General features: G+C 44.6%; 1 protein-coding gene across 2 annotated transcripts; it reads right to left on the bottom strand.

Annotated features, from left to right (window-relative positions):
- Nucleotides 1-1877: 1877 nt before the first annotated feature.
- Nucleotides 1878-18271, bottom strand: SH2D1A (SH2 domain containing 1A). Of its 2 annotated transcripts, XM_075107182.1 has the most exons (4): nt 17985-18271; nt 5502-5565; nt 2991-3126; nt 1878-2668 (listed from the first exon to the last, which is right to left on the bottom strand). In XM_075107182.1, the coding sequence occupies exons 1-4, from the start codon at nt 18119-18121 to the stop codon at nt 2628-2630; spliced, it is 378 nt and encodes a 125-aa protein (XP_074963283.1). In that variant the 5' UTR covers nt 18122-18271; the 3' UTR covers nt 1878-2627. The 2 variants fall into 2 exon arrangements, with proteins under 2 accessions (XP_074963283.1, XP_074963282.1); XM_075107181.1 differs by lacking the exon at nt 1878-2668 and having other exon boundaries at nt 2795-3126; nt 17985-18215.
- Between the last annotated feature and the right edge of the window lie 1972 nt (nt 18272-20243).

Raw genomic sequence — 20243 nt, 5'->3', positions numbered from 1 at the left:
GTGCAATCACCTGCCAGGCACCATTTCCAAGCACATTTCGTGCTCCCAGGAGAGGCCAGTTAAACTGGGAGTTTAGACCCAGCACTTTTAGAAAGCAAAAGGGCTCTCCAGGGAAGCCTGGGGGCAGGCACGCACTCTGCCAGCACCCAGCGGGTCTGGTGGCTTCGGGGGAGGATGGTTTGCAGGAGCACAAAGTCGGAGAGGAACAGCCAGGGACCAGCTGCTGCAGGCGCGCCACAAGCTGGGAAACCTTTAAGGCACAGGGGAGGAGGGAAAGGTTCACCGGGCACAAGTGGCCGCAAACCAGCCGGTGCTGCGGACGTTGCGCTCTGTGCCGGCAGCGGTCAGTTCTCCATGGCTGGCCTTTGCTGAATAAAATAATGATTAAAAAAACAGCTTTTAAATATTTTATTAAAGAGTAGATCATGCTGGATCTGGCACTGTAGTAAGATAAGGCCCTTGTTTCAACCAACAAGTGTATGTAACAAGGCGGCGCAGAGCAACACATGCACACACAGTATAAAATACAACGTGACTAATCAGGGGGACATTTCACTGCCAATGAAACTGGGCCTCCATTTAGACAGAAACTGAGTAATGAACTGAAATTGTCACAACTTTGCAATAGTATGGCCCACTGGTCCGTGTTACAATGGGGCTGTTTATTTATTGCATTTATTCCCGTTGCTGGTTTACAAGGAACTTGTGCTTCACAGGAAAGGTTTTATTGCTTGCACTTTCGATATCTCTCTCTCTTTTACACACACACAGAGTCACTTATAGGATTAAAAAAAGTAAACCTTCCAGCCTTATCAGATGCTGCTTGGAGCAGCGTAACCTTGCTGAATCCTGCGCTTGCAGCCCATTTAGCTCTGTCACTGCTCATATCCAGCTTGCCTTTAGTGAGGTGAAAACAAGGCAGGCTCCAGGATGCCATCAGTTAAGTAGATTATGGGTGGGGGGCTTTTTAAGGTACTGATGAAGGAGGCTGCCCCATGGTAGTATCCTGTATGCAGACGCTCGTGGGATCCTCATGGGGAGGCAGCTGCTGCCTTGGGAAGCAGCCCCAAGCCCCGAGCCCGTGGCCAGCCCCAAGCAGCCACAGTGCCTCTCACCCTGCCACCGAGCCATGGCTTGGCCCTGTCTGCTGGAATTTGGTCTGGCTCAGCCTCCGGAGCCTGGTGTATCTGCAAAAAGCCTCTTTACCTCTTAGGAAACGGTTCCTTTCCTTCCAAGCTGTGTAGAAGAAATTGGAAGTATAGGTATGAAATATTTAACCAGCGCAACCCAAAGGTGGCTATGCAATGTTTAGAGCTGTGTTTTAAAAAAAATATATACTTTTCTAGTCCATTTGCAACCACTGTTAGTCTTGTGCTTTGGAAGGGAGTGAGGGAGAATCACCTTTTTTGGCTAGTCAGGGCCATTTTTGTGGGTTGAAGGGTGGCTAACGGTGGCACAGGTCTACCAGCCAGATCAGATGCAGACCAAGCACACACAGACCAGGCTGGGCCCCCGCTGGGGTCCCACCCAAAGCTCACGGGTGCTCACGCAATTCTGCCTGGCAGAAACCCACACAGAGGGAGCCCGGACCATGTCTGCCTCCCTTTGACTGCAGTGCAGACAAAGTACTAGCTCCTGAAACAAGAGGGCTGTAGGACATCCAGGCTGTTCAAAAGTGTTTCCTACTGCCTGCCCATTCAGGCAGGACAGTGTCATCACACTTCTTAAACACTGCATGTGAAAGGCATGTACTCGGAGTGCTCCGGTACCCCGGCTCTAACCCTGCACAGCGGACGAGTCCTGTAGCTTCAAAGCTCTCCTCCAGGAGCCCTGCAGCAGCATGGAAACACACACGGATAGGTAAAGAAAAGCAGAGAAACTGTCACGCAAAAATAATTTATTTTATCAAATTGTATGCAGGGGTAGTTCGTTTCAAGTACAGCGAATATCTAAAAGCAAAGGACGATGTTCTCTTCACTGGTTGGTCTCGGTTACTCAGTACATTGCTTAAGCTTTCGATTGCACAGATTTTGTGCAGCCAGGCACTGGTGGCCAGTTCTGCTGAGTGACAGGGCAGAGAGCCCGGTATGATGGGAAATCAGATGGCGATCCTCATGGTGCCACTTCTGGGCTATCTTTAGGAACTGTGTGAATGACAGTCACGCGGCCTACCCAAGGCAAGAACATCTTAATGTAAGCTATTTTCCTAAGGCTTTAAAATGGGACTTGCCCACTTCTGTATAAATGCCAACCAGAACAAAGCAAAGAAGTGCCCTAAGTTAGATAATGTAAAATTAGTAACTAATTATTAATTAGGAACTAACTTTGAAGTGAAAAATATTGTGTACTTGAGAGTACAAAGAGAAAAAAGACATTGCAGTATTTAGTAGCTGATACTTTTTATCCATTCTTACAAAAATAAAAAGAAAAAACCTACATTCAAAACATTCTGAAACTTAAAACTTCTAAATTTTGAGCTAGAGATTCTACGAAATACACATTTATGCAAATGTTACAAGAAAACTCATGGAGTTGTATAAACTATCAAATATGTATTGTTCTGTTCTAGAGCACGGACTAGAGGAGACACTGGACGATACAGTTATGTCACACTTGGGAATACGTTCTCATGATGGCTGCAGGTGGAAGTCATGGCCTTCATTTGTCCCTAAGAAAAATAATCACAAAGCTATGAAAGATGAACGCTGCAAGAAAACGGCCATATCAGAAGGTTCGTGTCTACAAGGCGGGGGGTGGGGGGCAGGCAGACACCTCAGGAATACATATTCATGATCCATATACTCATCACATTGACAGGCCTGAGTGCCAGCATGTCGATCACACGGTAGTGAAGTCAGCGCATGTTTTTGGCAATGCCACCCTGCTGGCTAGCTCAGGTCAAAGATGCAAGCAAGTCTAAGCCCTCCATCCCCACCGCCATGGAGGGCTCTGCTCAGCCGCAGCCGAGGCTCCCTCTGACCCACAAGTACCTGGGGGATATTTGACTTTCGCGTGGTTGACAACTGGGTGCCGCAGGGGTGTTATGATGCCTTGGTCGGGTTTCTGGAAGGCCAAAATGAGGTTGTGCATTTTCCGAAAGAGCCGCCGGTGGACGCCCGGTGCTGTCTGCGAAGCCAAAGGGTGAGAGGTGAGAGGGGGTGCTGGAAGCCAAGTGTCTGTGCTGGGCTCAGGGCACAGAAAGACAAGGGGTGGGACCCCTTGTCCTCAGAAATGCGCACACACACCCCCAGGGAAGGAGCCAGCCCTTCACTTGGACACCGTGATGTGCCAACTTAAAATGAGTCAACATGAGCCACACTGCTCTCCTCCTTCCCTGGGGCATCGCAGCCTCCCTGCACTAAAAGCAGTTTCCAGCAGTGTGGTGATACTAGGCTGGAGGAGGGACGATTTCTTAGTCACTACAAGAGAAACCCAGAGCCTGCCGTGCTTAGACAATTTCCCAAGTGATCTTTCACTATTTAAGATTTATTGCAGCCAGTGATTTAACCTCCAGCCTGGGGTTTATCTATAAGATACTTCCAGCCTGGGAAGACCAGTAAGACAATCTAGACAGCTACCTGGCACTTACTGGGGAGGGGGAGGCCTTACACCACGAAATTCAGGCATGGATACAGCTTCTTTGCAAGTCTTTTTCTGGGCATTCCGCACTGGCTTATGAGTTCATTGAGTAGTCCTGTTTATCTCTTGCAGAATGGCAGCAGCAAAGTGTTAGCAATTTATTAAAAGTGGGAGTTTTTCTATCTTTCTACGATAGCATCTTTTCAAACACTGTGAGATGAAACTGTGTCTGCTTTTAATCAAAAATCCAATGTTTCTGTTAAATCCTTCAGGGCATTCCCGTAATAACTCCTCCCTACTGAAGCCATGGGAGGACAAGCATAAGTCCAGCCAGCATAGTACCAGCCAAGGGACACTGGTCTCACCCAGCAGTCGTGGGCTAAATCCTGCCTCACTGGCACCAGCTGGAGGCTTCGCGCTGGCTGGGATTTTACCAGCACTGTTCTAATTTCCCTGCCTCATCCTTGAAAGATGGGTGCGACCTGAGCTTGCTCAGAGACCAACCAGCCACAGGGAAGAAGCAGAGAAAGGAAGGCACCAGCTGCAGCTGGAGCCTGCTTTGGCCTTAGAGGCACATTTCATGGGGATAAGTTGGATTTAGGCTGCTGTTTGCAACAGCTGAGGCCAGTGTGGTCTTAGCAACATTTACTTAAAGGTTTCTGTTTGCTTAAAGAAAGGGTTGGTATCATGGGCCTGTAGCTAGCACCTTTCCCTGCAGAGGATGTATTGCAAGTCCCGGGCTTTCAGGACACCTACGCTGTGAAACACAGATAAAGTTTACCTAAAATAGAGCGAGGAAAAGCCCAAGACCCGTATGTAGGAATCCAGTGGAGGTCATGGGGGAGGAGTTGTAGCAGACCTATATAGCACCAGAAAAACCTCACTGCAGATGCTGATGTTACCTGGGGCCAGAGCAGGCTGCAGCCTCGCTCAGGGCATGATCCTCCACAGGTGGAGGTCCCTGGGGGTCCTGGCATCCTTGCTGAGACACCAGCACTCACCCTGGCATGCTGGGCGTGCTACCACCCCCGCTCCATCCCGAAAGCCCTCCTGCCTGGGCAGCGCAAAGCTGCAGGATGCCTTACAGGAACGACCGAGCAAATTCTCCCTCGGTACAATTCCTAAGGGTGACACAGATGATTGTTTACTCCACAGTAATGTGAATCACTTTTACTCCCGATCTGCTTCTGAGTAACCCCAGGAATCAGTCTTGTCTTCCAGAGCACTGCAACCACTTCTATTATAATAATGGCCAAGGAATTACGCCTGACTAGAAATTATTTAATGTTTGTAATCACTGTTCATTAATGTGCAAAAAGAAAGCTAATTATGACTTAATGCACAGAGCACATCCAAAGAACAACACCTTCATAAAAGAAATACAAGTTAGCGTCCCAATTCCATCAACCCAAATAGTTGTCCATATTGCAAGGGGTGTTATTCTACACTTGAAGTACCAGTTTCTTATCAGAAGGGTGAAAATATATTTGGTATCAAATTTTGGCTACCCTATATATGTTTTGCACCAATGATGAATTAATCTGGAGATAAATTAACTTTAAAACACTGTAGATTGAAAAGAATTTCCTTAAATATTCTGACATTAAGGGTACATGGGATAGAAGGGAACTGACTGTGCTTGTCAAATTCTAAAAACACAATATTTTTGCCAGATAAAATGACGCAGAAGAATGCACTATTGCATTATGCAACAGCTGCAATGTAACAGGGAATTAATTTATGACTTCAAGACTGTCAGAAGTGGCACCAAGACATCTTAGTGATGGGCACACTCAAGATCGATTACCTTCGATGAAAATCAGACTATGCAGAAACATGAATAATTTGAATATATTTCATTAAATCAATACGAACGTCACACAGGATGTAGAAATTTTCAGAGAGAAAAGAGAAGTACACACCTCAGCGCTCCAGGACCCAGTTTCTGTCTTGGACACTCTGTAGGTATAAATGTAACCCTGGTGCCTGTGGAAAAAGAGAAAAAAATCAACGGGTATTTATTACTTATTTCCACTGTCAGGTTTCAAAAGGGTACACTCTATTATATGGGAGTCAGCTCATCTACTAAACGCTCCTTAAAATAAATTCACCCATAAAGGCTCTAGGTAGATAGAAAACTGCGCCGCAGGTCAGAAGCAGTGTTCAAGCTACTGGGTTCTTTTTGGGTGAGAGGGCTTGCTCTGATTCAGGTTTAGTTTAGCAATATTCAGTTATTCTAGGTTAAGAGACTTTGCTTTCATTCCTGCCTCAGCGGGGTTTTTTTACAGTGAACTTTTAGTGAACACACCAGACATACCTTCCCTGGAAAAAGAGAAGGTGTATTATTGGCAGATAGCATTACTCTATGGCGATTGATTTAAATGTAGCTGTTCCCAGAAGCAACAGCATGAGTGTACTTTATTTGGAAAGCTAGCCCCACAAATGCGAGGTGAAGTACTCTTTGCCTCGCCCGTACATTCCTAATTCTCAAATACTGATAAAGAAGACTTATGAGAGTGTGGAATCTTCCTTCTTTTTAAATCTGAGTCTTTTGAGAATAAGGAGTCATACACTAATAACACAAGACATACTTGTATCCAGAATCAGCCTTGTTTCTCTTACAAGCGCAACACAGAGAAGGATTTACATGGTAGATTATTACAGAGATGATACCCAAAAATTTAACTCAGAAGCAGAAACAATTAATTGTAGTTCCGTGGGGTGCAACATTAGTTTAGATGGGATCAGATAAGAAAGATTGTATTTCATACTACACAGAGTTACATGAATACATAGCAGGATTTTAGGGACCATTCCCTATTTCAGCATCAATTCTTGTTCTTAAAAAGCAGAAAAATACTATATTTCTTCCCAATTATACATGGTATTATAGTAGTTACTACAAAATAGCAGAAACCATCAATGACACAGATACCATGTGATTGCAATTACTTACGCTCCGTGTCATGGCTCCTGGATAAATTCTTGTTAAAAAGTCATTACAGCAAGCTTTGCAAAGTGGTGTCTGACATAATTTACCCAGGCAGGCTGTTGTTAACTCTTGCCACACTGCTGCGACCCCCACAAAGTGGGAGCAAAAATACCTGTCGTGATTTGTGAGCTCTCCCCCCACCACTGAACTCCCACTGTGATTAAATGCGGAGGCAGAGACACAAAGCCGTTCCCTCCCATCGGGGCTGCTGGGGGACAAACTGCCTGTGCAGCAGCAGAGACACTGCCCTCCTCCTCGTGTGTGGGAATAAGCCTGACGCAGCCCCGTGATCCCACCACAACTTCATCCACCTCTTCATGTTAACCAAGGGAGCGTTTTCCCCAGGGACACGACTTTCCACCTGGCACCAGATGGACACGAAAAGTGGCCAGCCGTGCTCACTTCATGGAAACCTAAGGAGGAAACCAGCCGCCGCTACTCCACTTCTTTGCCCAGCAAGCTCTCAACTGCTGCAGTCTGTCAGGGATTTGGACCGGCCCAGAAAGGGCCCTTGGGAAGAGGTGTGAGCAACCTGCTGTGGCTGCGGGCGGAGGGGGGACGTGGGAGGACAACACTGCTCTCCTCTTCATGCCGTGGCACCGCAGTCACTGGTGTCTGAGGCCACAGCTCAAGCCCGGTTGCTTAAAAGCACATCTTCTAAGCCGCTAGATATGTTCATTTTCAGGGAATCAAACGTCTCCCATTAGGGCCCTCAGACAATTTTGTTCCATCACATCCTTTCTTAAAACCTCTGGGAGCTGTGCCTGTATTGTCAGCCTTTCACAAGGGGCTGATGTTCACATTAATCTTTTCTTTTTAGAAATCATGAGGGGCTTCCCTGCACCTATGTAGCACACCAGCCAATATATAGTTACTGAAACTAGGATTTTACAGGCCATAGAGTACTGGGAAACACCAGACAGGTCCTGGCATTTTGTCCCCTCTCTTTGAAGTGGGTATTTGACCTCCCCAGTGTTTTTTTTCAAGCCTCAAAAGCAACAGAATCAGTATGTAAAACTCTAAATCTCCCACTCTTGCCTCCTGTTTTTAACAATACAGTGTGCATATTACCCATGCTTGTTCTTGGTTGTCCCAAAGCATTCCGACTGCTTCAGTCTCTTTAAAAATCTGATTTTTCCATAAACGGCTCAGTTGTCTGGAAAGCCACCATCTGTTGTTTCTTTCATGATTTTCCTCTACCTAAGAGATTGCATGACTTGAAGTGGTTGAGGGGCTGGGGTGCTGCCCTGACTCCAAAATGTCTGATGGCTTTCAGCACTCTGCAAGAAGGGTCTACTAAGCTGGATAAATTGAAAAATAGAGGTCAGATAAAGTAATATTCAGAGCCAAGGCAGGGTGAGGTGTAAGATAGACACCTACCCTGCATTTTTCAAAAAAAATTCCCCTGTAAAATATTTCAACCAGGACCAGAGAAAGCACAAAGGCTAGCTCAGATTAAAAATCCATGAGATACAGAAAAAAGACCACAAATCTGAGAACATGGATGCTTTGAACACAGCGTGGAAAATGGGAGGAGTATGGCATTGCTATCACAGGCTTGCGAGGGACAAGTGAGAGCTCTCCACTCACCTGGCAAATGTACATTTTTTCCCCAGAGGAGACTGAAAGGCCTGAAGGGTTTCACTGTGCTTAAACTGAAAAACACAGCATTAGCCTCTGATGTTGGCTTTGAAGCTATCAGTAAACACAGCCACTATGTAGACGGGAGATGGCCAGGACCACCACACCTGCTTCTTCAAAGGAAATGTACAAAAGGAGGAGGATGCATTTTGTTAAGCATGCGAGCAGCTAGATCTTCCCATCTTTCCATTGGGATCATTGTTTCCACAAATTAATTACAGCTCTTCTGGTATGTACTCGCCCAACGAATATGATCTTATCAAAATTTTCTGTTAAGCAGCAGGAACTTACTTGGTTACCACTTTAAAGTGCTTTTTACCTTCCATGTGCGAGTGACATGGTTTTGATGAGCCAAGTTCTCTTTAATGCTACATGGGCACAGCCTCCCATGAGAAAGTTTTTATGATTTAAACTACCCAACATTACTGAGATCAGTGTGGACTGAAGGAAGACCAAGGTGTTCTTAAAATAAAATTAAATACAAAGATTAAAGTCGAGATTGTACAGAACGTGACCTTCCAGAGAGACAACACATATCACCAGGCAAAAGCAGGTGGAAAGGTGCATTTACTGGAGTGTAGGTCTCAGGAGATGAGACATTCCCCAGCAACCATGAGGGGACAGCTCAGTTTTCTAAATTTTACTCAATTCATAGCAGAAAAAAGCTCCTAGTGTGACACAATGTTCCCATATGTGGTGTGGCCATGTAGCTAAAGCCAAAACCCAAACACCATGTGGCCTGGGCAGGGTGCTAGTCACCTGGGGCCTCTCACACAGCTTATGCTTTGAAGCCATTACCTAGGGAGATGCAGGCCAAGTCCCCCTCTCAGTGACCTGAACTCCTCTGTCTGCTGGACAAAACCAACAGGAGGTGGACACATGTCACTGAGAGGATTTCAGAGGGCACTCTTACAGTGACACTGGAGTACCAGCATATCTTGGAGGAGGACCAGCTCTTGACACCTAGGCAAAGACCCAAGAAAGGTCTCCCCCATCTCCTCCTCTGGCCCGAGGACGGCCGCAAGCCTCACTCACAATTGCAAAGCTCTTTATGCCAGTGTAGCTCAAAGGACGGGAGCAATTGTGACTTAACAGCTTGATGGACAAGGTACAATAAATTTTTGATCAAAGGCAAAAAATGCCAAAATGCTGATGAGGGGAAGCAGAAAACAGCCATTGCTGCCAGGACAATATTGGCTAGCACTTACAAAAGCGTGTTTTGGTCACCACTGATGATCTTTTTATGTCATCTCATCTCACTTATTTTTTCATGTCTGTAACAAAGGATGTGTCATACCAGCTGGGCACTGCACTAGCACAGTCTCTGTTGCAATATCATTGCTGGGAAAACTTTGTCAAAGGAAAAGCTAAAAAAAGTTGCTATTACAGGAAGCAGACCACTTTATATTACAGGCTTTTTTTCTTTATAGCTAGATAATTCCTCCCAAAGAGATACAACGGCATCATTCACAGATGACATACTGAGACAGCATCTGTCTACCTGTCCTCTCCACTCCTCCTTTTTGACTGTGATCAGACTTGTTAAAGTCGCATTTACTTTAACAGGTGAATAATTACAATCTTCTGCACCATTGAAATAACCAGAGGATATTAGCCGCATGCTGCAGATTAAAATTAACCATGACGTTTCAGCTGCATGGTATATTTTAAAATCATTCCAAATGTTTTGTATCTCAGTTGGGAAATTTTATTAAACTAATTTGTATTCATTTCTGGGTCCAAAATGAAACAAATATAAAGGGAGAAAGACAGAGAGACAGGGTAAAGCCCTGTCAGCAATAAATGACATCAATTTCTTCCTCTTTACATAGTTTTCTCTCGTGATATCTTTGCACTGTATCAATCAGCTCTTCTTACCTGGTATATTTGCATCCTGACCTTACCTTGGAATTTTGCTTTATCGTATTGCTTAAGCACCAGACAGTGGTGTGGCCTACAAACAGTGGTCCTGAGCATTATATACTGCCCATACTCAGCTTCATATAACATTGCCGTATTTCAGCCTTTCAGACTGAAATTTTGTTTCTTAGGTGTTTGCCTCAACCATATTTAGGGATGGAGAATGCAGAAGTGCCAGAAAAGGGGACATGTTAGGAAAAACAATGCTTTTCCCATGTTTAAAAAAAAATTTCCAATTCTGGGGTTTTTTCCCCAGTTTTTAGGGTAAGACATGAATTTTATTTGAAGGAAGGGATATCTCTTGCAGTGTCCGAGATAAAACAGTGGTGTAAGTTGAGGCTGCAAGAGAGGTGCACTCTAAAGGTTGTTAGCAGTTGTAGCCGTACTGTGCCTGGGCTGGCCGTACCATGGGCACTCAGCTACGCAGTGTCCATGACCTCAAGCCACAAGCAATGTATGTATATTGCCTGGCCTGGCTTAGGAGGGGGAAAAAACCAGAAGATAATTTAGATTGGGCATTTTGAAAAGGAAGATCGGGATGGGTGGGGTGGATGTGGAAGGAAGGAAAAGAGGACCCATTTCTATGTAAGCTGGACAAGGAAACAGCAACGAAAATTGAACCCCTGGGAGAGAGTAAGATTAAATGAGTAAGGAGGGGATATGTGGAGGTGAAGCATGAGGGGGGTTGAGCTGGGAGCAGCACAAATGCTGGAGGGGTGAAAAAGCCAGGAAGCTATGAATGTTTTGGAAGCAGAAGATGTATGAAACAAGGAAACAGCCCTCAGCAATGCAAGTGAAGTCAGCAGGCTGTACAGAGCAACACTGGATAGTCTCAAAATCCATTCCCATGCCCCTCACATTGGGAACCCAAAGCTAAAGGGTACTGCAGACCTGAGACTGCTGGGTCACAGTTTCTCTCATGTTAAATGGAATTAACACACTCTTCATCTAATAAACTGAGATAATGCTTAGAAACCACTTAATACTATGGAGATGAGTATTGCTAGTGCTTTGGAGATGAGTACTTCAGGATAGCTCATGGGGGAGTCGGTACTTTCACAGTGGGGGGGTCGATGGCACGCAGCAGATAACATAATGAGCATGAGAGGTCAGGTTGCAGCTGCTTTTGCCTTATCCCAAGGTGTTTGATGTAGGTTGTGGATCAGGTCCTGAAAGCCCAGTCTGAGGGACCAACCTCGGGCAGCATCCCAGCGTGCAGCCTTGGGCTGGGAACGTGGGCGATGGCGTGAGCACCACAGTGGCCGCAGATGGCTACCACAGAGGCAAAACTCATGAGGTCAGGGGAATCCACAGCAGTGCCCGGGAGCCCACATATCCCATGTGTGCGCTCATCGAGGTCTCCCTTGCCCAGGGCACCCCTGAGCTGCGTGGCCTCTCCCACGCAACGGAACTGACAGCTGCCGAAAGGATTAAATGGTCAGTGCAGCCGTCCACTTAAACGTCTGCCTTTTTTTTTCATTTTACTTTTAATTGTTATATTTCTACTTGGTTTATCAATCATGGAAAGGCCAAAAAGTCTTGTTATTTAATGTAGGAGAAAATCCTATTTCAGCTTACAGCTCCTCACTCTGTCCTGGATTTTGCATTTTCTGGTTGACAAGCAGCCTGGTTCCTGCCTTATTCAGGTCTCAGACATACAATCAAGGTACAGCAACTTAGCAATTACCACCCATCAGCTAACCCAAGCTGAAGAAAGAGCATTCACATTGAGATGATGTGCAAGCTACTAGTTCTATATCAGCAAGAGCGAATAAAATAGTTTAAATCAGTGTTTACAACATCTGAAAAGCCCAACAGAGTTACTGTAGCTTAATTCACAGCAGCGCTCTATACAAACCCCCTTGAGTTTACACTTCTGTCACTGATTCCCCTACCAACACTTCTTGTGGCAAAAATTCACCCATGATACTAAATCAATAAGTAGTATTAGCTTGCCCTAATGCTGTAGCATTATACAGCAAATGCATTGTCTTGACTTTCTCTTCTAAAACTAGCAGAAGCTTGAAAGAGCATGTCAGATCTTGTGAAATGTCTCGGACTTGATGCACAAATTTCTGTGGAAGATTGTCAGCATCTTCACCACTTGAACACTCCTAATCATCAGCAGAAATGCCACTGATTTACCTAAAGAGCAAGTGTGTAGTCTCTCTGAGGAGGGTTTATGTTGGTCTGCTACAAGGTGATGCCAACCAAAAGCAATGCCTCAAAGAGGAAATTCTTCAAATTTGGAAATAAAATGAGAATTTATTCAAATCTGAGATGCTAAATAGAAGGAAATTACTTTATGGTGGGTCAGTAACTAAGCTTCATGAATTACTAAGTCCTCCAGAACGGTACCTCACGAAGGCAAAAAGTCATGAAACAAGGTTATCTGGTGAAATTTCTTTCATCATTTTAGGAGCAAAACTCACAAGAACTGCAATAGATAAAACACCTCAATAGCCCTGTAAATGTTACTGTGAAATATTTCTGTGAAACATTTCTCAATTTGTTTGGGAGTAATTCAGTGTAGCTCATTTTCAGATTTCCTGTTTCTCTCAGAGCAAGGTAGGAATGGTCTGACCGTAAAATCTCTGAACCCGAAATCACTGCTTCAACTAAATCCCCAAAACTCAATCCTACAAAACCAGGGTAGAACTAATCTAGGTCCTGTTATCTAATGATTGTAACCATCCTGTCATATACAAATTCGTTAGCGAAGTGGTTACCCACCGTTCAGGCTGTCTCGCTTTCTAAAATCCTTCCAAGAAAAGCCATTGGAATATCTGAAGGTCATGAGCCAAGTTATTCTCAGCATAGACGAAACTCACTCTGATTAGCAGGGAGGTAAAATATTCACCTCGGTAGAATTTACCATTGTGCTGTAGATGACTTTTTTCAAAGCTGAAAATAGTGCGTGATATTTACAGCGGCAACCTTGAATTGAGGGGCTCCTCCTCAGAGAGAAGCTTTTGTTCCAAATTACATTTTAAATGATGATGATGATTATTATGTGCAGTGCTATAATAAATGCAATTATTCTGCCATTTCTATCAAAAATATTACATGGGAAACAAAAGAAATGCTAAGCTGAAGCTGGCTCGTGCTCCTGTATTACACCTTCACGCTGTACAGCTGATACATCTGCCGCATCAGAAAGTTTCGGCACGTTGCCTGAACTTGTGCTCTGTGGTTATGGTGACAGAAAAAATAGCACGCGTAAAATCTGATAGGACTGCAGCCTATCCCTGCTGCCATTAGTGGCTCTAAATAGCTCTCTATTCCAGCTTTTGATTATTCTCCACAAATTGAATGCAGCACGGTACATGAATGGCTGGTTCCAAACAAATAATCTGAACATACAGTTTGACAAGCATGTCATGTTTAGCTTACTTAAAGGTCTGAAACAACTACTAACATTCCAAGTATTTTCAAGTACATACATTTTAAGACCCAAACTACAAATGCTTTATCTTTGCCAGCTCAGGCATGAGCTGCTTGTTTCTGCATGTGTGCTCATATATCTGTAAAGGAAAGAGGTGCTTTTGGCACTCTCAGGCGTTTTATTTACGCATTTTTCAGGCACAGTTTAAGAGGCTGCTTCTCAAACTAGCCACCGTTACTGTGTCCCGTGTCCCCCATTGACTTCATTAGGAGCGGTGCGCACAGAGGATTTCTGAGGGTGCTAAAACCGTCAAATGGGGTATTGAGCAAAGAGGAAACTGGACCAGTAAAGAAAGCTCCCTGGAACAATCAGGTTTTGATACTAAAACCTTGGCATACTGCATGTAGTGTCTAACACGTTTACAGGTAAAACGTGTACATTTTTTAAAGCATATGCATTTCTTCTGGCCCAGTTATCAGGAACAGCAAAAATCTTCTTGCTTTTCAATGCAACCCTAAAAAATTTCCAGAAAAAGATTGTGCTGCTTTGTTGGCACATTCAAAACATGATGAACAACATCCTTAAACTATATATTATCAGTTTAATAATGCTTGATCTTGATCTTGAGATCTTGGGAGTATCTGGTATTTAAAACCTTGGCCGTAATCTGCAGGCAGCACCTTTGTTTGCAAGAGCCCCGGGGGACACTGTTGCAAATCAAAACCTTTCTAATCTTCCATGTATAGTTTAATTGTGGTCTTAAAATATTTATGAAAGTGGGTTCTTTGTGTTTTGCCACAGCCACACCAAAAAAAACATTCTCTTTTTGAAGGCTTGCAGGCATGCCATGTGCACATCGTGACTTTGGACAGTGGCGAGCAGCATTCAAGGAAGATAAAGCAATACTTCAGGAGAAGCAAAGAAGAGAGAAAGCAGAGTTTTCTAGCCAAACGCTCCAACAACAGGGGCCTGCCTGCTGCAGTTACCCGTCTCTGTAGGTCAGGTTTTATGCTACTACCTGTCTCTTTTATGCTTGCCCTGTAAAATCAGTGTCAGTCGCAAGGGATTCATGAAGTCTTTGACTCTTCTCCTTTTTAAAGGTCAGGGCTCCACTTTTTAATTGGAAAAGGAAAAGGCGAATGAGCCTGACCGTGAACACTGCTGCCCTTATTACGTGCCTCAGGAGGCTCAAAGACTGCCTAAATATGTTAGGGCTTTCTGGGGTGCCGTTCCGGAGGGAAGGGAGGGGAGGGGGGGTGGTGGCATTAAAAATTTAGGCAGTTTCTTGGAAAGAGGCAGTGTTGTTTGAACCTAAGCAGGACTTGCCAATTACTGTACCTGGAGCTGAACGTGAAGAGCGGTCATCTGTGTGAGGTCAAGCTGATGACAGTATTGTCATCCAAATATTTGTTTAATGACTTTTTTGATAAATGTTTATTTTCTTTTCATCAGAACCATGCCTTTTAATTTTGACAACTCCCTTCTTCCGCCATGGTAAAGAAAAAAAACCAAAAACCCTAAGGCTTGGGTCTGGGGAGCTGGGTGTTTTAGATTTGTTTTGCTTTACTTCTCCAGGGAAGTGCAGGGAGAAGGGAAAGAAGACAGCCTGAACATGTTTTGATTTTGGAAAACTGGACTATTTTTCTCTTTTTGTATTCTAAGAGCAATAGGAAAATTGCTGGCAATAACAGTTCCACTTCTGTTAGAAATTGTCATTGGAAACATAAAATTTTTTGCTTAGCTCTGGTACTTATTGCAATATATCTAATGGCTGACCAGCTTTGTTTCTCATGTTTCAAAGATCACTTTGGTACTTCCAGTAAATACATGTTTTGCATAATCTTGATTTATCTAGGTATTCCTAGAGTGACCTTCAGCACGCATTCTGAACCTAAATGTAAATTTCTTAATAACTTTGTTATTCCTAATAAATTCCAGTATTTGTTTAGAAGGAAGCATAAAAAAGCAGAGAAGAACTTACCCTTTCTTCCATTTTGTTTTTCTTAAACAGTGAATAGAGTAACTGCATGCTTCCCTCAGTTTTTACCAATGCTCTCATGCACACACATGCTTGCCACTTGCTTCACCTCTGTGCATGATGTTCAGACTTGAATTTGAGGGGTTTGGGTCCATTGGTTTATTTTGCCAAAGCCAGGCTCACCATCCTTCACTGAATACATATCTACATCTCTCATGCCTCCCTATGTGCTCCTCCAATCTCTCTAATAAAGTGCTCTGCTTTGGTAAACTTTTGCCTGTCATAGCACTTCTCTAGTTTATGGCCCACATTTCTTTAAACTGGCATTGCTCTCTTCAGTGTGAAACCATTTCCTGGTATCTTTATGATAACTGTCTCCGAAGTTATTGTGTGATATGTTCTTTACTGTATCTGCTGTTTCTTACATAATGCTCTGAATTGAAATATTAAGAAGTATTGGAATCAAGGCTTAGCTCTAGCATTTTTCAGCCACCATCTGTCTATATGAGATCATTCTCATCATAACATTTTTCATTTAATTTTTTACCTGGATTTATCCAAGATGCTATTGAAAATATCCCTTATAAAAAAATTATCGAGGATCTATATTCTACAAGATGCCTGCATAACATCCACCAGTAATATTTTTGCTTTTACCCCTTTGCTTATCATATATGTGTTTGAATGCAACATAATATGAAGACGTGAGTGGCCCGTAATTCCCAGAAACAATTAGGTAGGGTTCTGTTTCTTACTGAAGTCTCTTTTCTTCTCCTCCAAAGACTGCAGAGCTTCATATTTAGTAATCCTTTCTGTTCTTCCTATTTTCATTTAATATATTTTATTTCATTCATGAAATTTCTTCCGAAGGACATAAATTACCACTAATATAGGAAAAAATCCCAACTGATTGTGTGCAGATGAAAGACCTTGTTACATACCTACACCCTGATTTAGACTAATGGTGGACTAATTTTAGGATTCTATATTTTATTCAGCATTGTAACATTCTGCCTGACCCTTTCTCTAATGCCTTCGTGTTTCACCTGCACTGAATGACTTCTGAGTGTTAAGGAGATACATCACCATTTCCTCTGATGGTTATTTAAAAGAGATTCTGCTTTTATTGCCCATTCCCATCACAGGAATCATAGCACTCCTTACCTCTTGCTATGTCTATTCCATTTTCGTTTAACTCAAGACATTTCTTATTTCCCATTTCTCAGCTAGCTGTTAAGGTATTTGTTAGCAGTAGCACCTATCTTGGTTCACCTTCGGATTTCATGAGAGAAGAAAAATACATCTTCTGCCACAAAGATCTTCCCTGAGAAAAAGATTGTGCATTTTTAGATTGCCTATAACCTTCTTGGATCCCTCCGTTTACTGGTCTACAACGGGGAAATAATAATGCTTACCCAGGGCTTAATTACATATTGTTGGAAACATATTAAAGACATTTGGGGAAAACCTGACTCTTCTTCCTTTTCTGTTTTTTTTTGCCAGGTACCAAAGTGCCCTCTGTTAGCTAATTCCTTGCTGGCCCTAAAATGGTTTTCTCTTGTGTTCCTTCTCCTACTGAAGTAAGGCGTGAGTGCCTGTTTAGCCTTGGTAGACACTTCTTTGTTATTCCAATGCAACGGTACTTCATTGTACAGCATTACCTCTCCGGACTTCTGCTTTTGCCAAAAGCACAGTAATTAAATTGCCTCATTGAAACGAGGTCCTTTCACCATAAAGTCACCCAGCTCTCTCAGGGAAACCTCGCTAGCCTCTCTCTGACAGACCATCACATCAGATCTTTCCCCTTTCACCCTATTTGATGAAACATTACCACTCCGTTCGTTACCCATCAGTATTTCGTGTACTTCACATGTAGTTTACTCTAAGTTCGATGGCTCACGGAACACACAGCCTGACCGAGCATCCCAAAATAAAGGCATGTTGTGGATGACAGCAATCTATGCTACCCTTCCCAGTGACAGGGAACACTGGGGATGTTGCTACGCACACCCATGAACACATTAGAGAAGCAGAAGACAGTGGGCAGAAAGCAAGAGGGTTATCCAGCACAAAGAGGCAGCGCACACCATCCCAAGTCAAGTTGCCTGGCTCTTCTCCATGGCACCTCACTCAACCTTCTTAGATGCTCCAGGCCTGCTTTCTCTTTTTGTTTTACGCTGGTAGGAAGCATGGGCTCTGCAAGGCAAAACCTGCTCCTTTTTGCTCTGCAAAGGATGCCACAACCCTTACGCACCCTTCTGTCTTAAATCAAAGTGAAGGAGCCAAAAGCCTCACACATGCCTGCAAATGGTGATATTAGGACATATTTTGTCACTGTTATGTGGGAACACCCCACACTGGATTTGAAGGTTGGAAATCAAGCACCACCTGAGCAGCCCTTCCCAGCACCCCACTCCCAGCCCCACTGCCCCCAGCTGCCCCGCACCCCAAAGCGGCAATGGCAGTGGCGTGGAGCCACCCGCACTCACAGCACACAGAGGCAGTAGACTCCTGGGATGCTCTCACTGTCCCGCAGCAGGTAGCTGCCATCAGTGCCCGCTGCCAGCAGCAGCTTCTCCCCAGCCTCACGGGTGATGCCCCCATGGTAGACGGGCAGCGCATCCATGCCGGGGCCGTCTCCCGCTGTGGGCAGCTCCTTCTGTGCACGGCACTGCCTCCGACTGCTCCTCAGCCGTGTGCTCCCTTCAGCATCTCGTCTCAGTGGCAGATGTAAACAGGATGTGTTCACACCTCTGAAGCCTCCGCACAGCGTGAGACAGCGCTGAAGGAAGAGTGAGGAACGAGTACAGTTTTTTGTGGGTTTTTTTCCTTTGCCCCTTTATGTTTTCCTTTTTCACAGGTTGCAACATCCTCACGGTATCGCACCTCGTGCACAGAGGTGTCATTTCACAGCCCACCCTCACCCATGTGGCTCCCTGTTGGCGGGGACTGAGGCATGATGGCCACAGAGCCGATGGCCCTGGGTCAGTGGCTGCTACGAGGAGCTTGAACTCCTCTGGCATTAATCCAAGGGGGGACAAAGAAGGGCAAAGCAGGATGCCAAAGGCCCTCTGCAAAGCAGGGATTATTTTTTAACTTCTTATTTTTAAAGTCCCCAGGGATGAGAAACTGTAGGAAGCAAAGTGGCTTCACTGTCCCCACCCCACCAGGCCACTTGCCTCAGGCCGTGGGCACCGAGCGCGGCCCTGCTCCACGGTGGCTGGTCCAGCACCCAGACACCGGCCCCCGGCGGATTTACCTCGTGAGTCGTTATTATCATAGGCTTTGGTGGTGTTTAATCATTGTTAATGTGAGGGATGCTCATTATCTCTGCTTGGAGGCAGGCAACAGCCTTGGCACAGGCAAGGCGGCCCCTCACATCCTCCCTGACGTCACCGGTGCTGCCACCGCCTTCGCGTAGTGCGCAAGCGGGCAGCCAAAATCCAGAGGCATGTCTGAAAAAGTCATTTCTCTCACCTGCTGTGGTCACAGCCATTTCCCCAGTATTCTTGCCACTTGAAACTCCCATACACGCATGCTTGCAGATGGGTCTGTTTGCAAACAAGCTGAACAATGTGCTTTAATACCCCCATAGATATTTCCACCCATGATAAAAACAAGCATGTTTCCTTGCACTGAGTGGCACCACACAGCAGTGACAAGGCAGAGCTGTCCCTGAAACCACGGCCACCAGGCCAGCCTCTTTGGGCTGGAGCAAGCTCAGGGCTGAATTCAACCCTGGCACAAGGCTGACGCACTACCCTGATGAGGCACGTTCTCATACCTGGGTGTCTGAGTAATAACTCGCTAAAATATAGCAATAAGTATGGGTCATGCTTATGATTGATTTGTTTTAAATTGAGTTTGCTAGCAGGACAGAGCTGAATGAAATCATCTCACCCAGGTGTTCACAGAACACGATGTCCCAGCTGAAGTTAAGGATGGGTGGAAAAATAGCTCTCTCGATACTTACATTTCAGGAACAAAAATTAAATTAAAAACCACCAAAAATAAGGGCTGCTCTTTTTAAATTTCAATCAACCAAAATGTTTTCTCTTGATTGTTTCACAGTGCATGTCTTTCAACTCTGGCCTTTAATATAGTTTTTTCTATGAAAGTATTTTTTTCATACTAGCCTTAGCTTTTCCTTTTGAGGGATGGGCATTTCTGACTAGCGAGTCTCAGGGTAGCTCATGCATGGGGCACTGTACCAAAGTCACTGACCGCAAGGCTGAGGCTTTTGGAGGCACCATGAGCCTCTTGCCCCACAGAGAGACCCCAGCGAGCAGCTACCTCCCTGCCTGGCACCTGAGGGGCCAAGAAAGCTGCAGAACACCCCAGCTGCAGAGGGACTGAAAACTTCCACCACTGTGTTTATGGCTTTTCTATCCTGTTACGCAGGTGTTCATTACCCCATTTATGTGAACCTGGGGACTCAGCTACCCCGCTTGGTTTTTTAAACCAGTTGTTAAAGTATTTGCACAAAAAGGTACAGCTGCTGCCTGCTGCAAATGTGATTAATGTGGATAGCGACAAGGTGTAAGAAAAGCACTGTTCCCTCATAAAGCTGCTGCCTGTTTCTTCTTTTCCAAACTACCTGTACTCCTGAGGTTTTCATCTAACTTTCCCATTTCTTAACCTATTCTCAATATTAATAGCTGATTTCAGAAGAAGTATGTGTGTAGTTAGCTGGAGAGGAAGAACAACCAGAATCATCCAATTCTGCAGATCTCATTGCCCCAGTCGGC

This window comes from Phalacrocorax aristotelis, chromosome 11 (genome assembly GCF_949628215.1).
Source record: "Phalacrocorax aristotelis chromosome 11, bGulAri2.1, whole genome shotgun sequence".
Classification (NCBI taxonomy): domain Eukaryota; kingdom Metazoa; phylum Chordata; class Aves; order Suliformes; family Phalacrocoracidae; genus Phalacrocorax; species Phalacrocorax aristotelis.
The sequence above is the reverse complement of the archived record's forward strand: the minus strand, read 5'-3'. Positions and strand labels throughout refer to the sequence as shown.

Excerpts from the sequence above, each read along its gene's own strand:
- SH2D1A (XM_075107181.1), bottom strand. The coding sequence starts at position 18,121 with ATGGATGCGCTGCCCGTCTACCATGGGGGCATCACCCGTGAGGCTGGG. Across the intron at positions 5,566-17,984 it reads GTCTACTGCCTCTGTGTGCT|GCACCAGGGTTACATTTATA; the intron begins GTGAGTGCGGGT and ends CTTTTTCCACAG. Across the intron at positions 3,127-5,501 it reads CTGGGTCCTGGAGCGCTGAG|ACAGCACCGGGCGTCCACCG; the intron begins GTGTGTACTTCT and ends TTGGCTTCGCAG.